Genomic DNA, 21,025 nt, shown 5'->3' on the forward strand with positions numbered 1-21,025 from the left:
AAACTAAACAAAGAAAACGAAAAATGTTGCTTAGTTTCCACAATATGGTTGTTGTTTAACATCCCTGCACTACACCACTTCAATCAAGATTTGCAGTACGCCCGGAAAAGATGTGAATCCCCAAAGTTTACAGTGTTCTCCCGTTGAGTTACTGTTTAGAGAGGCTGATTATAGGGGCCAGCGCTACCGCAGCTGACCACTGCGAGCCTGTGCGAGGTTCTTTTGGCGCTGTCACGCTTCCAAAAATAAAAAATGGCGGAGGCTGCTGAGCGCTGATGTTGCAATATGGAGCTGTCATTTCTTTCCATAAAAGTTCTTTGATGATAATCAGATTCAAGAGCGCAATCATCGAGATTGGTTAGATTCTTCTTTTAATACATCCATGGTTAGATTGCACTATGAAGAGGATATCAAACTCCAGTAGGTGGCGGTAATGCACATACATATGTTTGCCAACCGCCATAAAACTCAAAGAAGAAGAAGAAGAAGAAGATCTACGTGACGTCACATTCTCACATTGGCCAGTGTACCGGAAGAAAACAACAGTGGTTAGCCGTTAGCTTAGCTGCAGCTTCCTCACCGTAAGCGATATTTTTTAGGCCAACATGGAGGACATGTTCATTAAACCAGGTGAGAATATCTGACGGCCTGAGCTGAAGAATGTGTTTGTCTGTAAGGCTAAATTAGCTGCTAACGTTAGCTCGTTACTGTCTGTGTCTAACGTTAACTAGTAGCTGTTAGCTTGGCTGCTTTGCTCCTTGTCTGTCGTGTTGACAGAGTTCAGAGCAAAGTCCATTCAGAGATGTGTCTCTGTGCTGCCCTGTTCCTCTGCAGAAAACACGGCTGCCACATTTTCCTAACGTTGGCCATTCTAATGTTCTGGGAAGTTCGGCATAAGTGACTCCCCACAAGCAGCAAACATGTCCAACATTTAAAGTTGACTGTTAACTTTAGAGCTGGCTTGCCTTTGGTTTCTCCAATGACCCTACAAGTGGAGGGCGTTAGTGAGCACAGTAAGTTAAACCGACCCAGTAAATAGAGATTTGATGTAGAAGTAGGCGTTATGTGGTGGCTCGACTATAATGCCGAATTTACCAGAAGAACCTCTCCCTCTCTCCCTCTCCCTCTCTCTCTCCCTCTCTCTCTCTCTCTCTCTAGTATATATATATATATATATATATATATATATATATATATATATATATATATTTATTTATTTATTTATTTATTTATATTTATATATATTTATATATATAATATATATATATTAGATATATATAATATATATATATATATATATATTAGATATATATATATATATATATAGGCTACACACACACACACACACACACATATATATATATACACAGCCTATATATTTCATTAAATCAGATTTATCCTGCAAACAAATTATTGCGACTGAAATTTAACACATTGACTGCCAGCCTTTTTTCAATGCTGTAGGTAGGTTCTGCCAGTTTTTTTTTTGAGGATTCTAGGCTCATTTTACAAGAGCCGAGGATTCTTTTCTGTTAGGACTTCGTGAACACCAATCATCTAAAAAGAACTAATAGAATGTGTGCTTTCTCTGTCTAAAAGAGTTAGTTTGTAGAGTTAGTAGTTATGTAAGCATTAGCAGTTGAATACAGCATGGTTTCAGCGTCAGAAAAAATATTCAGAGATAAACGGCTTTTTGTGAAATTCGATAGAACAGTCACTTTAACCATTAATTTTTGGCATCAGTAAGACCTAAACAATAGTTTTGAACAGTAATTTCCTCCATAACAGCAGGAAACTTCCCTCTGCTTCCAACTCCTCCCTCCGTGGGCGTTCTTCTTGGCTGCAGCGCCGTGTCACAAGCACTTTCCTACCTGTGCAAATGCACTTTCTCATACTCTCGACCTCTCAAATAAATTTCTGAATAGAAATTAAATTACTCTAAATTAGAGCGAAAAAGAAACAAAAAAGAATGGGTTGAAAATCCCATTCTAAAAGCCTTTTATGGCTGTTTCCAATTTGGTGCTATTTTGCAAGGCAAAATGGCCTGCTGCACCACAAGCTTGTCACCAGTCTCACTGCTTTGCTGCTGCTGTGCGGCTGTGAGCCTGTCTGCGCGGCCGCTCTTTGAGGAAGTCTGGTTGGACTCAGGGCCTAATATTTCAGAGATTTTTTTAATATTTCAGAGATTTTTTTTTTTTTTTTTTTTTTTTTTAGCCTTTATTTAACCAGGTTTGTCCCATTGAGATCAAAGATCTCTTTTACAAGAGAGACCTGGCCAAGAAACCGCAGCAACACAAAGTTACAACAAACAAACACATAAACACATACAATTGAAAAACATTAAAATGATCAAATAAAACATTTGCATACAGACAGCCTGTTCTCAAGAGATTTTACCATAGCCTTAAAACCATTTAAGGTTACTAAGCTATTAAGTTTAAGATCAGACTGCAGACTGTTCCATGCGGTGGGTGCAGAGAACCTAAAAGCTTTCTTCCCCAATTCAGTTCGGACTTTGGGAACAGAAAATTGTAGAGTGTCCTGAGAACGAAGATTGTAAAAAAATAAAACAATCTGCATGGAAAACAGGAAAAGCATGAAAAACACGGGATCGCTTTTATTTTGAAACGAAAGGCAGGTCAGGCAACCCCGTAACTTGATTCTGAGAGAGCAGCAGCATGGTGGTGAGTGATGACTGTCTGTCTCAAGCCCCCAGGAATAGCGCTGGGCTTTGAAGCCATTTGAACATGCTGGCGAAGCTCTGTATTGCAAGTCACATGACGCCATGCAGCCCAGAAAGGAAAATTCCCATCCACTTGCATGGGGACTCCGGCAGCTGTTAAACCCAGGGGAATTTTTTCCGGGTGTCACTCAAAGTATAAAACGACTCTTTTAATTATCAACAAATTTTTTATGGGGCATTTTTTCTTCAGAAGCCACTAAGAGCCGTATACGGGGGTATTTTCTTCTTGTAATACAATCCATGGGTGGGAGGGGTGGGAGACGTCATGGAACACGTCATGGCACACATGCGCACTTCGCCTTGGGCTGCATAGTCAGGAAGTAAAACCAGGAAGAAAAAGCCCCCATGATGGCTTCATGCGCCAATGAGCTACCTCCGTCCGAATGCATGGGTGGGCGTGGCAGGTCCCCTATCCAGTTCTTTTAATACATCCATGGTCTGTCTGCCTGGCGAGATAATTGAAGGTGAGCGAGCTGCGAGACAGTGAGCGAGTGAATGACAGACAGTGAGTGACACACACTGACAGATTTTTTAGCAACAACCAAGAAAGTAAGTGTCTAGTCTGTCTAAGTAACTTTGTGTGTTGTGTACGGCTTGGGTTGTGTACCTGTGTTTGTAGGTGTCATTTTGATATGAATTTGGCTAAAACAGTTTGTGTTTGTTAGTTACAATTATGTTGACAGGAGAGCTGAGCAGGTGGTGACATGAAAGAGAATATACTGAATAATGACATCACAACAGTATAATCCTAATGTTGATTTAAAATGATATATTACTCTAAATATGGCTTAAAAAGGGGGAAAAAAATACTCAATTTTTTTTCGGCGGGCGCCGCCGAATCCGCCTCCCCTTGCTGGACCTCCCCTATTTCAGAACCCTGGCTACGGCCCTGGTTGGACTCGCTCGCTTCTTGGAGTTTTGGTTGAGAGCTTTGATAAAGCTTTTGCGATTCTGGTCATATTTATGCTGCGTGTTTCAAAGTGTGTTCCATCCGTAATATATTATGCAAATTTGCAATCCCGCACTGCCAGCAATCAGCGCGAAAACGAAAGCGTTTTCGCCAATCCATTTTCATGAGAATGGCTTCGTCACACTGCTTTTTGCTTGCCTTCCTCCTTCCTTGTCGCCACTTAGTGGGTCGGTGGAATGGGTTGTACACGTTGTACACGTCCAATACTTATATAAGAGATGTAAAAGGGTTAGATGCACATCCCACCGTCAAAAAAAAAAATCGATTCTGACGACGTGTTAACACGTCGTTGGCAGTCAACAGCTGGATTCTGAAAACGTGTTAACACGTCGTTGGCAGTGAACGTGTTAATCTGGAGCTAAATAATTGTGTCTTTTGTGAAAATGAAATAGAAACTTTGGAACATCTATTTTTCCAATGTAATTTAGTTCAGACCTTCTGGAGAGATATGCAGAGGTGGTTACAGTCCAAGGAGATTGAGATACCCCTGTCGTGGAAATCGGTCAAATTTGGTATTTTTTTTAGAAAACAGAGACTTGGATTTTATGTTGAATATTGTTTTGCTACTAGGAAAGTATTTTATACATAAGTGTAGATAATTTAAAACTAAACCCAACTTGTGCCACTGGAAGAATGAGCTTAAGCTTCTGAGTAAGTCTCTGAAAGTCATGAAGGACAAGAAAGCTCTGAAGTTTCTGTCCTTGCTGGAAAGGCTTGAGTTAATCTGAGATACCCCTTTTTATTTAAATCTTTTTGGTTTTATATCCTTTGTAGTTATTTATTTTATTTTATTTTCTTAACAGTCGTCTTTTTGTCTTTGTTTGAATGCTTTACTGCTGGTTCTGATTGTTATATTGTGATGTATGATGTGCCTGTGCCTAGTTTGTTTGTATACTTTGTTAAAAAAAATCATCATGCTTATCTGGTAGCCCCGTTAGCGATATTTCTTTCCGGATTATGGCGAAGGCATAACCTGCCTCTCTCTGCCTCTGATTGGCCTAGCGTCAAACGTTCATCCAAACACATTCGCTTGGCTATCCTGCATCTGTTTCTACAGTCTGTGGTCAAACTCAGTGGGTCAGACAGACAGCAGTTACGCTTGCATGAAAGAAGACGCCACTGTGTCTTTATGTTTTTATTATAGTCTTTATCTATGGTTTTGGTTTGTAATGCTGCCGCTACTCTTGGCAGTGCACGTATGTAGCCTACAGAGAATTGATCAGGGTGATAATAAAACAGGGTCAATGTGCATTTACTAATTCAGCTCATTTTAACACAAGAATTACATGTATTTGAATTTAAAGTCCCTGGAAACCAGAAATATTTTTTTATTATTTAGCATTTTGAGTTCATCACAGCCACCTATGTTAATAAGCCACCAGCCAAATTTGAACGATGATGAACGTCGCAAAGTATATAAATTTAGGTTTGACAGTCATGGCAAAAGTCATGAGAATCAATTAGATTTTAGAGTGTATTTTCTCCCGCGGACTGTGTGGGCGTGTCCCGTCTGCAGCAGGTCTCCTCTCTTTTTCTCGGACGAGACCTGCTCGGAGGAGATCTCTCTCCGTTAACGAAGAGAGAGAGAGAGAAGGAAAGAGAGATGGAGTGTGAGTGTGTGTGTGTGTGTGTGTGTGTGTGTTAGGGATGGGCGCAAGTACTCGGGGCCTCGGCCTACCAAAGACGCGCTCCTTTCTCTGCTTTTGTACATATTGTGATATATTGCAATACTCTATATAATTTACTGACAATTAAAAAATAGAACTAAAAATACAACCCGCTGTGTGCACTGAATAACCAGGGATGTGATCTAAAATAGAAAAAAAAGTAATTTTTCATTTCAGCTTGACTTTAACTGTCTGTCTGCCTGTCTGTCTGTTGCCTAGGTAACCAAGAGCGTGGTTGGAACGACCCCCCTCAGTTCTCCTATGGCCTCCAGACAGGCCGCGGGCCGAGGAAGAGCCTCCTCACCAGGAGAGCCGCTCCTCCAGACTCCTCAGGTGAGCTCACTGACTGACTGTCTGTCTGCCTGCTAGGCATGGGTCGGTGTAAAAAATGTAAAACCGGTTCGATATTATTCTTCAAATCGCATCAAACCGGTATACTGAATTTTACCACTAGGTGTCGCACTTTGAGAAGTGCTTCCCAGCTTAGGGATAAATGCACTGTAGTGCCACTCCAGGCCACTTGGTGCCGATAATGCACCTCTAAGCTGGTTTGCCAACCACCAATAACTAAATAAAAAGGAGAAAAAGAAGAACGAATGTTGTCTGTTTATTAAATGAACCGTCAGCAAGATATATGGTGTCATATTCACGTGACCACATGTTCATCGTCAGTATGAAGTTATGGCCCTCTAAGATTAAAACTTGAACCGCGTTTCTCAGTTTGTTGTAGGCTACAGCTCAGGCAGAGCAACTTTAGAGAAATACATTCAACCCGGGGATCGTATGGATTTAGCATGGATTTTAAAGACTCCTTTTCTACTGTTTTGGACACCCATCTTAGCCAGGTGAGTGGTGGTGACTAGTGTCCTGTTTATATTCTTCACTTCAAAACAATTCACTCAGTGCGCTGTGCACATCACGAACACACAAACAACCTTATGGTTGCACGGTGAAATGTTGTCATTGACAAATCCACTTTTATTACATAATGTTAGATGTGGAGCATAGGGCTGGGCGATAAGGCCAAAATTGTATCATGATATGGTTTCTTATATTGATCGATCTCGATATTTATCACAATATATATTTATTACTTATTTATAATGTTCAATTTACAGTTTTACGATCAGCACTAACTTTAAGATCAGACCCCAAAGAAAACAGAAGGTTATTTATGGTTTATATATTTATTGTCAGAATGAACAGTTGACGACAAAACATTCAACAGAAATGTTTCAAACATTTTTGAGGTAGTAAACTTACTATCCACCTTATTTCTATCTAGCTGCCATGATGCCTTACATCCTAGTTCCTCATTGCGCGGCTCGCGAGACGCTGGCGGCTCTAAGAAATTGCAAAAAATTCCCTGCTCTCCCCAAATTTTCAATAAACCTTTATAGCATATTATTACAATACAACAATACTGGTGTTGACAGTAATAGAAGGTGCCAAATCATTCAAAACAATAAGCATTTTGCTTTTAGGAGTATTGTGCCAGCGTGCAGCGCTGTTCCAAAACGTGTCAATGTGTGTCGTTGCCTGGGAAACGCACATCCCATAATACAATTGTTCACATCGCATCTATAATAGTATGATGATACTTGGGATGCCATTGCGAACATAGATGTGAACAGGTTAGCTAAAACTTTAGCGTCGGCAGCGACGGACCCCACCGTTGCGGTCGGGGTACGTTTCGAAATCCCTCCAGGCCTGAAATATTTTCTAGGGGAAACTGGTATATATATATATATTTTATATATATGGTATATATAAAACACAAAAAAATGGTAGGGCAGATGTGCTTGGTTGCCTGGGCCTGACTTTGGGGTGGCTTTTGGTGTTTTGCAGTAAAAGTGGCTCTCCTATTGACTTTGTCCTGCCAGTGCGGCTCTCATCGAAGAAATAGTGAGGATCACTGCCTTACATGAAATATGGGTGCTTCTTCCAGTGTAATCCTTCCAGCCCCCTTCCACCGGTACGTTGCTGACACGGACACAACATAGCCCATCTGTAAAAGCTGCAGGCGAACGGAGCAAATCACGACCAGCTTGGCCAAAAATCTTGCAGATAAATATCCTGAGTTCAAAGAGCAACAGAAATAGCAGATGTGATAGATGACATTACATTCCCTCAAATAAGTAGTCAAACGAGTGTTATTTATTGTGACAAGCAACTTTTTTCCCAGCGTGACGAAACAGCATTAGCAATACGGGAAACACAACAAACCTCTTCCAAAAACAGACGAGCTGCAACGATCAGTCACGTTCTGAACCGGACCTTGCACCCATAATGATTTTACAGTGGGCCATTCAAAAATAAGGTGGATACTGTCTATTCTTTGAATACTGTATTCTTTGAATATTGTATATTGAGTAAATCAAATCAAATAAAAACTTAAATTTTTAAGTAGTGTGTATTCTTTGAACAATGCACATCAAGTGCCTTGTATCAAACATATCTCAAACATGTTAGAGGTAGTATACTGAACAGAACTGATTAAATCAAATAAAACAAAAATAAAAAGTCGCACAGTATTCTTTGAATCAAGTACATACCTTGTTTCAAACATCTCAAACATTTTAGAGGTAGCATACCATTGATTAAAGAAATGAAATGTTGAAGATGATTATGCTACTGTATTCTTTGAATATTGCACAAATGACAAACTTCACATCAAAGTGTCTTGTTTCATACATTTTAGAGATAGTATCAGAACTGAACATTGATTAAAGAAAATGAAATAAAGTAACTTAAAGCCCCAATCAGTAAGATTTTTGACATTTTTTACTGTAATATATCAGCTTTTTATTCACTGGACATGGTAGATTGACTTGTAACAGGGAGACCCTCGTCTTTATTTATCCCACACCGCCCTCCATTGGCCAGCACTGGGACTAAGCAGTTTGTCTGCCACGTCCCGTAGCAAGAAAAAGAGAAAAGAAAAGCATGCGCGCATGCGCTGTACAGCGTAAGCGCTGTCTGCCTGAAAGCAAGGAAGTAACTCGATTCGGATTTGCTACGAAAATGATGTTTCACAGAACTATGGATTATTATTTCATCACGTGGTGAGTACCCGATGTCACAACATGTACATAGAGCTTTCTGGCGCTGTGTTTTGTTGACTTTGAACGGCGATATCGTTATCGATAGTAATGCACGCAGAGGGCGCTTGGAAAAGTTACTGAATGGGGCTTTAAATGTTGAGCACTAACTGAGAGGATGATTATGCTGCTGCTAGTGATACTGTATTCTTTGAATACTGCATATTCTTGGCGACTTCACTGCAAGTTTCTTGCCAGAAAGACTATTAAGACTAAATTAACGAGTAAATTTCCCCACTGTGGGATTAATAAAGGCAATCAATCAATCAATCAATCAATCAATCAATAACCTGTCAACATTGGCTGGCTTTAAAGTGGCCCTATGGCAAGTTACAATGTTGCCACCTGTGCTGAAAACACGCTCTGATGGAGAACTGGTGGCAGGTATGCAAAGGTAGCGTTTTGCCAGGCAGCTCACTCTGGGAAAGGACGAGGCATGGACCTTCCACCATGCCAGGGGATTTGTCTCACTGTCCACGTCAGGCGTTTGCAGGTAGGTATTTAGTTCAGCTTTAATGGCCTGCTGCTCTGTGATACCTGATGTGCTGGTGTGGGATTTAAAACAAAAGCTGCCCGGTGTTGTCTTCTGCTTCTTTGCAGGTGTAGCTGCAGGTGCAGCCTCAGCACGTCCTCCCTCAGCTCCTGCTCCTGTGATAGATAGATAGATAGATAGATAGATACCGTAGATAGATAGATAGATAGATAGATAGATAGATAGATAGATATTAATTTATTAATCCCACAATGGGGAAATTCACTTCAAGCAGCTCAGGATCAGGATAGTTGCACACATACAGTAATTATAATACGAAAAAGGATGGCTTTTCCGGTGTGAATAAGATCTATTAAATGTAACACACCTATGGAGTTGGAATCCGTTGAAATTGGTGGTTCCTAGCCAGAGAAATCAAAGAAAATCCACTCTAATAACACACAATAAGTAACACAATGACAGAATGTAGGAGTATTTTGGTCATGGGTTTCATACACTTTCTGTAATAAAACATCTAAAGCAAAAATCTTATCAGATGGGGGCTCTGGGACATAATCCTATCAAATGGGGGTCAATGGTCTAATTTGGGTCAGTTTAGGGGTCCTTGACATGAAAAGTTTGAGAACCACTGTCTTAGAAAATGAAGTATTTTGGGGATTGTAACATGCAGTAGGACTTCTATTACAAATTGATGTGTGATTTCTACTGGCATAAATGAAGACATTTTATAGGTTGGTGTGAAAATCAACAGCTCTGCATCCCATGTGTTTATACTTTGTTTTTACAACAGTAAAACATTTGTGTTTCTTTGGTTAACACAGTAGTAAGTATTGATGCAGGTGCAGAATGAATAGATGCCAGCAATAACTGCTCAAAGACCTCAAAGAATCTACTGCATCTAATGTAAATATCAACCTATTGGCTGCAGCTTTTACAACCCCATACCGGCATGACTGTTTAAAGTGGCAAATAACCAAACTACAAGCAACATATATTTGAAATTTTAATAGAACTTCTGACAATATGTAAACACTATGTAAAATGAAAAATGGATGTTCAAAAAGCGTAGTTCAAAGTTCAGAGTTGTTTTAATGGGCATTGTCCAAGATGTAGCCTACAAAAAATAAAAAATGAATGCCCTTCTGTGTCATGGATTGTTTGCTGGAAGGCATGGTATTATCCAAGATGTAGCCTACAGAAAATGAAAAATGTATGCCTAGCTAATTCTAAGAGTTCAAATAGTTCTTCTATGTCATGGATTGTTTGCTGGAAGCCACGGTATTGTCCATCAGGTGAAGGGTACATGGCTCTAATCGCCTGCACAACACACGCTGGCAAAACAATATGACGATGCAATGCAGCAAATTCTTCTGCTTTTTGCCATGTCTCTGAGATGAGCATAAAGTCCAAGTTTTTGCTCACAAAATAATCATTAAGTATGAATGATTTATTTGCGATCGAACGGGCATTTAATAAACCAAAAGCAATGTGGTCGGAACCGGCTCGGCCAAAAGTAGAAGCCCGGTGTAGTGAACGCAGACACCTCAGTACTGAAGGCATTTTGCTGAATCGCTCGTCGCCATGACGGAATGTGGGAATTGGACCGGAAACAAATATGGATTTACCGCTGGCGGTGAGCAAGTTGAAAAGACGGATGAAGTTGACTTTTGTTTGCTCGGACTGGTGGCGACTGGTGTCATTGCAGCCTACATGCAAGATAATTTTCTTAACGGATGGAGGGAGTGAAGCAAGTATGAGTTTGTCGGTAATATCTGTTGTCGTTGCACCAGGGAAGCAGTGAATGATGACGTTTACAAAGCGAAGATTTTTAATGATGGAATCGCCGATAAGGCATACAGTTGGAGGGAACAGAGGAGGCAGTGGGGATGGATGTGAACTGGAGACTGTGGGCGGGGTGAGAAACTTGGGGATTAGAACTGGACCGGGTGAGAAAGCAACAGGATGCTTTGGTGGGAGGGGGGGCTGAGGTGGAGGAGGGGATTCGGTGGGGTGAACCGGTTTTGTGGGCGACAAGTGAGATGTCGAGCGGCCCGAGGGGGCGGGGGTGAACATAAAAGTAGCGGGCCGGATGAGGAGTGATTGTTTTGGGGGAGAGTGGAGAGGAGGGAGCCTGGGCATGGGGGGTGCGGGGCGACCCAGGATCCTGTGACGTTAGGGCCGAAAACCTGTTTGAGGTGGAGAGCTGCAGGGCTTCCTGAGGAGGGAGGCGAGAGATGGGTTTGCCTCCATGTCCAACAGATGGCCACAGGACCTCGGTCAGGGCAGGCGTGGAGCAGATCGGAACCATCGACCTGTCACCCTTGGGGACCTGGTGATCCGCTAGGGAGGCTGCTCCTAGCGAAGAGAGCGTTGTCTCGTTGTTGAAGTCATCACAGCCAGTGATGATGAGGCGGTCCACGGTGACCTCCGAGTCAGAGTCCAGCTGGGCAACAGGTGGAGAGATGGACCGGGACGCACACTCTGAGCAAGGAGTCCAGGAACTAGAGACCGACCGATATGGTTTTTTCAAACCGATACCGATAACGATACTAGAGGCAGGAAAATCACCGATAGCCGATAAGGAAACCGATATAGTGAATTTTTGAGCTGGAATGAAAATATACCTTTTTCTATGTGGATTGTGTACAGATTTTGCACCGATATGAGCATATGACTATGCAAACTGGTACAGTAAGTTACAGATGGCTGCTTTCTTAAACAAATTACTTTATTGACTGCTGAGTGAGAACAGAACACACCAACACATTGGCATCACAGTCACAATTTCTTGTTCTTGAACTTACAAAGGGAATAAAAAATAAAATGAGACTCATGAGGAAACCTGGCTCGCCTCATACATAAAAATACTGTAACCAACTGACAGTGCTGACATTTCAATTTTTCAAATAATAAATTAAATGGCTAAATATTAACACCATTAGGCCTACTGTGCACTGTTCAGTTTCTGACATTTCAATAAATAATAAATAATAAATGAAAATAAATGAACCGCTTGCTGCGGTGCTGGTGGATGCAGTGCTGCTGCTTGCTCGAGTGGAGGGGCTTGCTGCGGTGCTGGTGGATGCAGTGCTGCTGCTTGCTCGAGTGGAGCGGCTCGCGGTGCTGGTGGATGCAGTGCTGCTGCTTGCTCGAGTGGAGCGGCTCGCGGTGCTGTGGCTTGCTTCAGTGGAGCGGCTTTCTGCGGTGCGTCTTCTGAGTTTTTCTGCCTCTTCCGGAGCCAGATTTTGGCTGTACTTAATGTTGTGTAAGACAGAGGGCGCTCCTTGTAGCGTGGATCAAATATGCAGGCCAAAACCACTTCTCTTCTTTCCTCCATGGCTGCAAATCTCCTGTTCAAGCTTTCCAGCATCGTGTGTAAGGTCGAATTCCATCTTGTTGGTGTTGCCTGAAGGATGGAATGACCAGGGGCGCCAACCTCCGCCTGGATTGTTTCACAGTTTCTGTTTGGCACAGATTGAGTGACCGAAGTGGGTGGCACACCTCTTCAGCCGGGCAATGAGATCCACTACCGCCCTCTGTGATTTAAGGGCATCCTGCACTACAAGTTGGAGCGTGTGGGCGCTACAGCTGAGGCCCGGCATCTCCACCACCCTCATCGCTTTCACCACGTTGGCCCCGCTGTCACGTAGTACCAGCAGTACGCGCTTGCTGTCAATGTCCCACTGCTCCAGCATCTGCAAAAACAGCTCACCTATGTACTCGCCGGTGTGGGATCCTGACATCGCCTTCACATTAAGTACGATCTGTACTCTTTTCCACTCTTTGTCAATATAATGAGCGGTCAAACTCATCAGTGCCTCAGTGGTCCCTGACCAGCAGTCTGTTGTGAATGCTAAGTCTGCTCCAGCATTTTCAACAGAGAGAAGCTTTTGGATTGTTTCCACTACTTGACGATGGACTTCAAGCAGCTTCTCTGTGCGGTAGAACTTCTCACTTTTTATGGTGTACCTGGGCTCTAGGGCAGCTAGAAGCCTTCGAAAACCAACACCTCCAATGATGGCGTATGGCTGTAGATCTGTCGCAATCATCTCCATCACCAACTTGTCCACCTTCTTTGATCTTGGATCTGCAGGGGCCCATTTAGTTAATCTGTCAAACATCTGTGTTAGTGTGTTCTGCTGCATTGTTGCTGCATGCTTATTTTTTTGTAAAGCTGATTCAGCTGCTCGGAGTGCCTCAGCTTCAGCATGGATCTCCTGGTGAAACACTTTCAGGTGGTACCACATGTTGCTTGTGTTCTTGTCGCAGGATTTGCTAGATCCCTGGCTTATCTCTGCTGCGCAGGTATTGCAGGCCACTACATCATTGGCAGTACTCCCAGATCTTACTCCTTGGCCTTTTGTCAGCCATCTGTAAATAAGTGATAAAGGAAAGAACAACATTTAATTATTTTGAGATAAGTCATTAACTGCTCAGTGTTTATATATTCCATGCAAAAAAGTAGTTGCAATGCAGAATGTCAGTGGAGTAGAAATGTAGGCTAGAAAATATGTCCCTCTGACATGTACAGTAGTAGCCTACTTAAATGTAACATTATTAATACATTACATTCTCCTATATTCTCTACTCGAGGCTATAATATTTTAATTAAATTCCAATGAGAAATGTTATTTCATGTATTATCAAAAACATGGCATGTTGTTTACCAAAACTTCGCTGTTTATATAATGAAACAAACAGTCATAAAACTGCCAGTCCACAGTCAAGATATAACTATTGTCAGCACTGCAGTCAAGAATATAATACACTAACCATGGTGGTTTAATTTGCACTGCATTGTTTTCTGAGCTCGCAAAATACTACGTTACGTTATGTAGCTTAGGGGCCGGCTGGATCATTGTTTACATGCACTGCGCACCACATTTAACTATCTTCTCAAGAACTGCTTCAATACTGCCAGTCCACACACAGTCAAGATATAACGATTGTCAGCACTGCAGTCAATAAGATATTATACACTAAAGGACCTTGCACACAGAGTCCGAATTGTTCGCTGCGTTTTTTTAATCCGTCATCCGGAAAAAAACGTCACGCACAGATACCTTGCACACGGAGTCCGAATTGTTCGCTCCGTTTTTGAATACGTCATCCGGAAAAAAGAAGTCACGCACAGATACCTTGCACACGGAGTCCGATGCGAATTATCCAATATTCGTTGCGAAAATTCGCAGTAGCTACAGGTCAAAATGTAGGCTATATTTCAGGATGTCAGTGGACCAGTTTGATGTGCTGTTAGCAATACTGGAACCACACATTAAAAAATATACCACCAACTACCGCGATCCTATTGATCCAGAACAGCGGCTGGCAGTGTGTGAGGTGACACACGCTCTCTCCCTCCCTCTCTCTCTCTCTCACACACACACACACACACACACACACAAACACACAACATAGGTCTATGCAAAATCATAGAACGATTAGTCCATTCTGTTGATTGCTAGAATGGAGAGAAAAAATAGCCTATAGGGCCGAAAGTTCAATTCACCACGAAAAGCAGACTATTTCAACCAAAGTGATGTGTCTCTGCTCAATTTCAGCACCGCGGAATATTTACCGGCCCAGTCAAAATGTAGCTATTGAAAAAATATCGATTTAATCATTTTTGAAAGACCTAACATATTTTTAGCAAACTAAATATACAAACTAAATATACAAACTAAATAAATTTTTGTTGGTGTTTATTTCAAAATAATTATCTATGCACTGCGTCTGTGCTTGGAGCACAGTGCAAAGGGAGCGAGGCAGGCCTCACTGTTCGTTAATTAATTAATTAATTCGGTCTGGGCCTGCCAAAACGCATTAAAGCTGTGATTAAAAATCTGGGTTATCCACCAAATATTGATGTGTGAGGTCCTCCTAAGTTAAAACATTAGTATTGTGTTGTTTAAAAATGAATATGAACATGTTATGTTCGCAGTAGTTTATAGAATAAAACAAAATTGTTCATTTTACTCAAACACATACCTAGTAAAACCAGATAAACTGATAATTCTGCAGTGGTCTCTTAATTTTTTACAGAGCTGTATATTATATAATAGCTATATAATTATTGTTATAATTATAATATATTAATTGTAATTAATTAATTTATAAATAATAATAATAAACATTATAATAATAATTAATAACTTTGTTTATTGATTTAATTTATAAATAATGATTATATATATATATATATATATATATATAATGATGATTATATATGTTCTTGTGGCTTTGTTAAAATGATCTGGCCTATTTTTACAGCATGTTTTTGCTGACAAATAGTTAAAATGTGACATTGACTAAATAGCTGTAGTAGCCTATAAAGATCGTTCTGCCACATATAGGCTAGTCTACTGTAGTTAAATACATGTTATAAATAATGAATGATGTTTACATGAAATAAAAGAACAAAAGACCAATGAACGTTCCCTGTTTATTCTGCATTCATAAATACAAAAAACTGGTCAGAAGAGCAGAACCTGAAGAATACAGTGTAAAAATTCATTTTGACATAGGATAGTTTCTCTGGGGGAAGCCTCCTCATGCTGGGGGCCAAGCTGGAGAGGAAGGTGGACACCTCATCTGTCTGCAGCTCCTGCGAAGCCTCACGCTGCTGTCGATCCATCTCTCGCTCCCTCTCACTCGTTTCGTCTCTTGCTTCTTTCCACTGCATGTATCTCTCCAGGCTGTCTTCACTCTCTGTCCGCTTCTTTTTTTTTTTTGCACCTCGGCTAGCTGATGCGGCTGAACTGTCCTTCCTCTCTGCCTCATGTCGATGATGCTCTGTCTCCACACTGCCATTCTCCCTCTCTGTCTGTGTGCTGTCCATGGTCTCATCCATTTCATCTTCATCCTCCTCCTCGTCGTCATCGTCATCCTCCCGAATATTGCTATCTGTCCTGTTGAATGAAAGTAACATGGTATCTGTTTTAAATAATTATACTGTGCGGGCGGGTATTCGATTGCACTCTGCTAAACTATTCATCATTGCTGTTGTGCAATTAGGTTACCTTCTCTTGGTGGTGGAAGACGCCACAAAGGACATTACTTCCATGTATTTCCACTTCGATTTCTTGTTTAGCCGCCTGTCCACTTTTCCCCCGTTCCTCTCTCTTGCGGCGGACATAGGTGTCTCGCAGGTTACGCCACATCACTCTCAACTATACAAAACAATGCAAATTATTAGCTTAGCTGCCTAGCGCACAAGCACGCCTGTCTAATCTTCCATACATCAATTGTTTTGCAATCAATACCTACCGTCCCGCATTCCAAGCTGGTCTGCAATCACCCGCCACATTCTGTCTTTTAATTCCGCATCTCTGTACTCCTTACTTCCTTGGCTTTATCATAAAGTGCTTTGTGCTGGGAGACGAAGTGAATTAGCTTCTCAGACGCCATTTTTCATTGTGAATAGCAACACTACGGCGGCTCTGTGTGGTCAAACAACTCTCAAAACGCTTTTCATGGATGCGGAAAAACGCAGAAAATCGAACCTCGTCCGAAAACTTAAATGACGGACGTAATTGTCGGACTCGGTGTGTCAATGATGATTGACACAAATGAGGTCGTATTTTTATTTTTTTCGTGCGTCAATTTCGGACGAAAAAATGGACTCTGTGTGCAAGGACCTTAACCGTGGTGGTTTAATTAGCACTGCACGTGTTGTTTTCTGAGATGGGAGAAACAAACTACTACTAACGTTAAGTATGGTTAGCTTAGCGTAGCTGCTGGCTTGATCATGGGGTGTACATGTGGCAGTGCGCACCTAACCTGGGGAAACAATAGAAGTGCAGCTGCCCTGTGACCTCGTGGCGCACTCTGCTGGACAAAGTAAGCATTAACCTTGAAAAAAGCTAATTTTGAAGGTATATGTACATTTTCTGTTATCGGTCCTATCGGCGACATTAAAGCCGTTAACGATAAGATATTAAACGCGCATATGACGTCATATCGGCTGCGGTCTCTACCAGGAACTCCTCCTCAGCTTTGAGCTGGTGGAGCACGGAGATTCTCTCCTCCAGCTGGGATATCCTTGCATCTTTTTGGTGGCAGTCCAGGCAGCAGGGTGGAGAGAGTGAAGGCATTGCGTGTGTGTGTGTGTGTGTGTGTGTGTGTGTGTGTGTGTGTGTGTGTGTGTGTGTGTGTGTGTGTGTGTGTGTGTACAGTAGAGTAATATTAATGATGTGCAATAGCAGGACAGTGCTAGGGCTAGACAGGAATTCAGGCAGGGATCGATCACTTACCGGCAGAGGCCCGTATAACCGGGCCTGCTGCGATGATATTGCTTCGGCAAGTGATCATGCATCCTCATCCAGGTCATGCAATCCTCCCAGTTGGTGTTGTTCAGCTGGGCTGTGGCCTGGTGGAAAGCTAGGCTGTAGCTTGGTGGTAGCTGGGCTGAGACCTGGTGGTAGCTAGGCTGTAGCCTAGAGGTGGCTAGGCTGTAGCCTGTGGGTAGCTGGGCCATAGCTTGGTGGAAGCTGGGCTAGCCGGGTGATGGCTAGGCTGCTGGGGCCACAGCAGAGGCAGTAGGCCGGGGTTTGGTGAATCCACCAGATATCAAATGTAACAAACACCATCCAACACTTTTGGTTGAATTTCCACAAAGACTGTCAGATAATGTTGAGTAGCACACTGAGATTAAAAACTAGTAAGATTTAAAACTGTAGAAAATGAAGTTAAAACAGGCTGGAGTGTCAAGAGCTCTCTCTGTGTGCTGCTTGTCTGCAATTGTATTTCTTCTTCCTGTTCAGCATGCCGGCCGGCCGGTTGCATTGTAAACATCGATAAACTGGAAAGTATGAATGAAGTTTGGAAACATTCAGCAGCTACACTGCAGCGAGTGTGGCATACTTCAGTTACATGCTCATAGTGCTGCGAGGACCCGATGGCCATGCCGACCGGGTGGTCAGCATAACGTTAGTTACGTCGACAGTGTTTTGTCACTGCCAGCTGGGTTGACAGATTCTAGCTAGTAGGGCTGTGCGGATTCACTTATCTCCCGATTCGATACTATCACGATACTTGGGTGCCGATTCGATATATATTGCGATTCTTAAGTATTGCGATTCTACGATTATTGCGATTGGATATTACGATTTATTGCGATTTTTTTTATTTTTTTATTTTATTTTTTCAGTTTGTTTGCTTTTTTACACTAGATTAGAACATGGGAAAAGTTGAATCATACACTAGAGACTGTATATTATATCATGAGTAGGGCTGGGCGATATAGTTAAAAACAGGGGCGGACTGGGATCATAATTCATTCCAATTTGGGTCGTTTGAAGCCAGATTTGGGCCATTTGAAGCCCAATTTGGGTCGTTTGAAGCCCAATTTGGGTCGTTTGAAGCCAGATTTGGGCCATTTAAAGCCCAATTTGGGTCGTTTGAAGCCAGATTTGGGCCGTTTGAAGCCCAATTTGGGCCGTTTGAAGCCCAATTTGGGCCAAGTCCAATTTTACAATGAGATGCACCCACTTTAACCCTGAAGTGTAATTATTACTTCAGACTAACTAAACTAATAAAGTAATAAAACCACTAATAAACCAGTAGGCGGCGCCTGGCCTGCTGTTCAGTGAGTGGCCTGACTGCGGGCACCCAAAAAATTTTTTGTTGCAATTATCGATTCTGGAATAAAAGATCGATTCAAAAAATCGTGACATTAAAAATCGCGATACTTAGGTGAATCGATTTTTTCTCCCACCCCTACTAGCTAGTCCGACCGGCACACAGCCAGTGCTCGACACTGCTCGTTAGAAATTTCCAAATAGGCGTTATTCTGATAAACTGGTCACGTAATTATTTGGATGTTACGTTCTCATCCGAAAAAATATTAAAACTTTATAACGATTTGTTTGTTTTTGCTTGAAAATTGCTTTTTGGCAAGTCTAAAAATGATAAAGGTAGGAGTAATCTACTTCCGGGTCTAAAACAGAAGCCTCCTGATATGGGCAAATGATAAGGTGAATACAGTGATTAATCATCTTGTCCCTGATTGGTCCCCAGGTCCGGGAACCCCGCCCCCTGCCCCTCCCTCTTCCAGCCCTCTGGCTCCGCCCCCATGTGGACCACCCCCGCCCACTCTGCACCGAGGTAAGAGAGCAGAGGATGACTAGAGTCCTAAAACCTGGAAATGCGTTAGCATGGGATCGCTTGTCTCAAGGTCAATTGGTTTTTTAATGGGGTTTTGGCTACATCCCTGGAATAAGGTCTGTGGTTAACAAAAGTTAATGAAAAAAGAGGTTTTGTTCAGTGAGATAATCAGTGAGATAATCTCAAATGAACACCACTTTATGATTTTTGAAGCATTTTCTGGTTTCTGCCGATCACATTTATTTCATTTTTGAAGATTTTCTTGCTGAACACAAAGATCTAAGTATCATAAACCTTTGTTAACTCATTGAGTGCCAGCGACTTTTGGAGAACGGACGCTCCCAGTGCCAGAGTTTCAGAGCGTTTTCAGTGATTTCTCGAGGCCCACAGAATATTGTGTGATATTACTATGTAAACACCGAACACGCAAAAAGAACAAGAAGACTCTATTGTATCATCAGCAAAAAAAAGTTTATTGATACCATTTTCCGTTCTTTAGTTATCAGCCGGAGAAGATAGGTCAAAAAAAGCAAATACAGGCATTTCTATCTAGAAGCTGAGATATTCAGCCTTTTGTGAAATGCAGCATTTCAAGCACATTCACTGACTCTAGCTAATATTTTCTGATGTAGTGACGTGGTGTAGTTGTGTGCTGCCCTGGGTGCCCCACCCCCCTCTCCCCCCCTCAGCTACAAACTCCTCCCCACACTAGTAACACACAGCCTCACGCACCCAGCGTCTATTTTCGGACTGCTTTTTGTGCGCCGCCACCCAGGCAGCGCGACAAGGAAATGCCAAGCCGGACTGCAGGGAAAGGGTTGGCACTTCGGCATCGGGTGCTGCCTTTCTGGCGGCTAATCGTGTGAAGAAACTATGCAGACAGACAGACAGACAGAGGCAGAGGAGCTCAGTTGTGTGCGCAGATTGACTGCTGTTGCCAGGCACCGTCAGTTGCAGCCAGAGCAATCTACATGGCTCTGGGCTGCAGCATGAGCGCTTTCTCTTTGATCAGGGGGCTTTTTCAGGCTATATTTCGGACATTTCTCTAATCTGGAGAGCACTGTCGCCACCTAATGAGTCCGTAAAATAGGTTATACAGCTTCAATAGCTACAATATTTGTACAGGACATACATAAGGCTTTGATCCACGTCCCACCGTCAAAAAAGGCAATTGACGAACATACTCGTCCTTGGCACTCTACGTTACTAAACGAAATGACGAACATACTCGTCCATGGCACTCAATGAGTTAAACACAGACCTTATTTTGTGCAATAATCCAAAATCCAATCCTTTTTGTCGAGGGAACCCAGGGCGACACCACTCTATTTAGAATGCTTTATTTTTACATTACACACTTGCTCTTAAGTCATTTTCACACTGTCGCCAGCGGAGGCATTATGGATCCGGGTTGTCCGTCTGTCCGTCCGTCCGATGTTTGTTAACGCGATATCTGAGGAACGCCTTGACGGAATTTCATCAAATTTGCCTCAAACATCGACTTAGACTCAAGGATGATCTGATTAGATTTTGGTGGTCAAAGGTCAAGGTCGCTGTGACCTCTTGAACGCCATTTTCAAGCTTGTTAACGCAATATCTCAGGAATGCCTTGACGGAATTTCATCAAATTTGCCTCAAACTTCGACTTGGACTCAAGGATGAACTGATTAGATTTTGGTGGTCAAAAGTCAAAGGCCAAGGTCACTGTGACCTCTCGAACGCCATGTTCAAGCTTGTTAACGCGATATCTCAGGAATGCCTTGACGCAATTTCATCAAATTTGCCTCAAACATCGACTTGGACTCAAGCATGAACTGATTAGATTTTGGTGGTCAAAGGTCTTAGGCCAAGGTCACTGTGACCTCTCGAACGCCATTTTCAAGCTTTTTTAACGCGATACCTCAGGAATGCCTTGACGGAGTTTCATCAAATTTGCCTCAAACATTG

General features: G+C 42.2%; 1 protein-coding gene across 1 annotated transcript in view; it reads left to right on the top strand.

Annotated features, from left to right (window-relative positions):
• The first annotated feature begins 532 nt into the window (after nt 1–532).
• sra1 (steroid receptor RNA activator 1) overlaps nt 533–21,025 on the top strand; it is a 59,953-nt gene continuing 39,460 nt past the window's right edge. The window contains exons 1-3 of the mRNA XM_083649831.1: nt 533–630; nt 5,600–5,713; nt 18,992–19,078. Of these exons, the coding sequence (XP_083505957.1) occupies nt 606–630; nt 5,600–5,713; nt 18,992–19,078 (226 nt within the window). The 5' untranslated portion in view covers nt 533–605. The remainder of the gene's footprint in view (nt 631–5,599; nt 5,714–18,991; nt 19,079–21,025) is intronic.

The sequence above is a fragment of the Poromitra crassiceps genome (assembly GCF_964638095.1).
Source record: "Poromitra crassiceps genome assembly, chromosome: 1".
NCBI classification, from domain to species: domain Eukaryota; kingdom Metazoa; phylum Chordata; class Actinopteri; order Beryciformes; family Melamphaidae; genus Poromitra; species Poromitra crassiceps.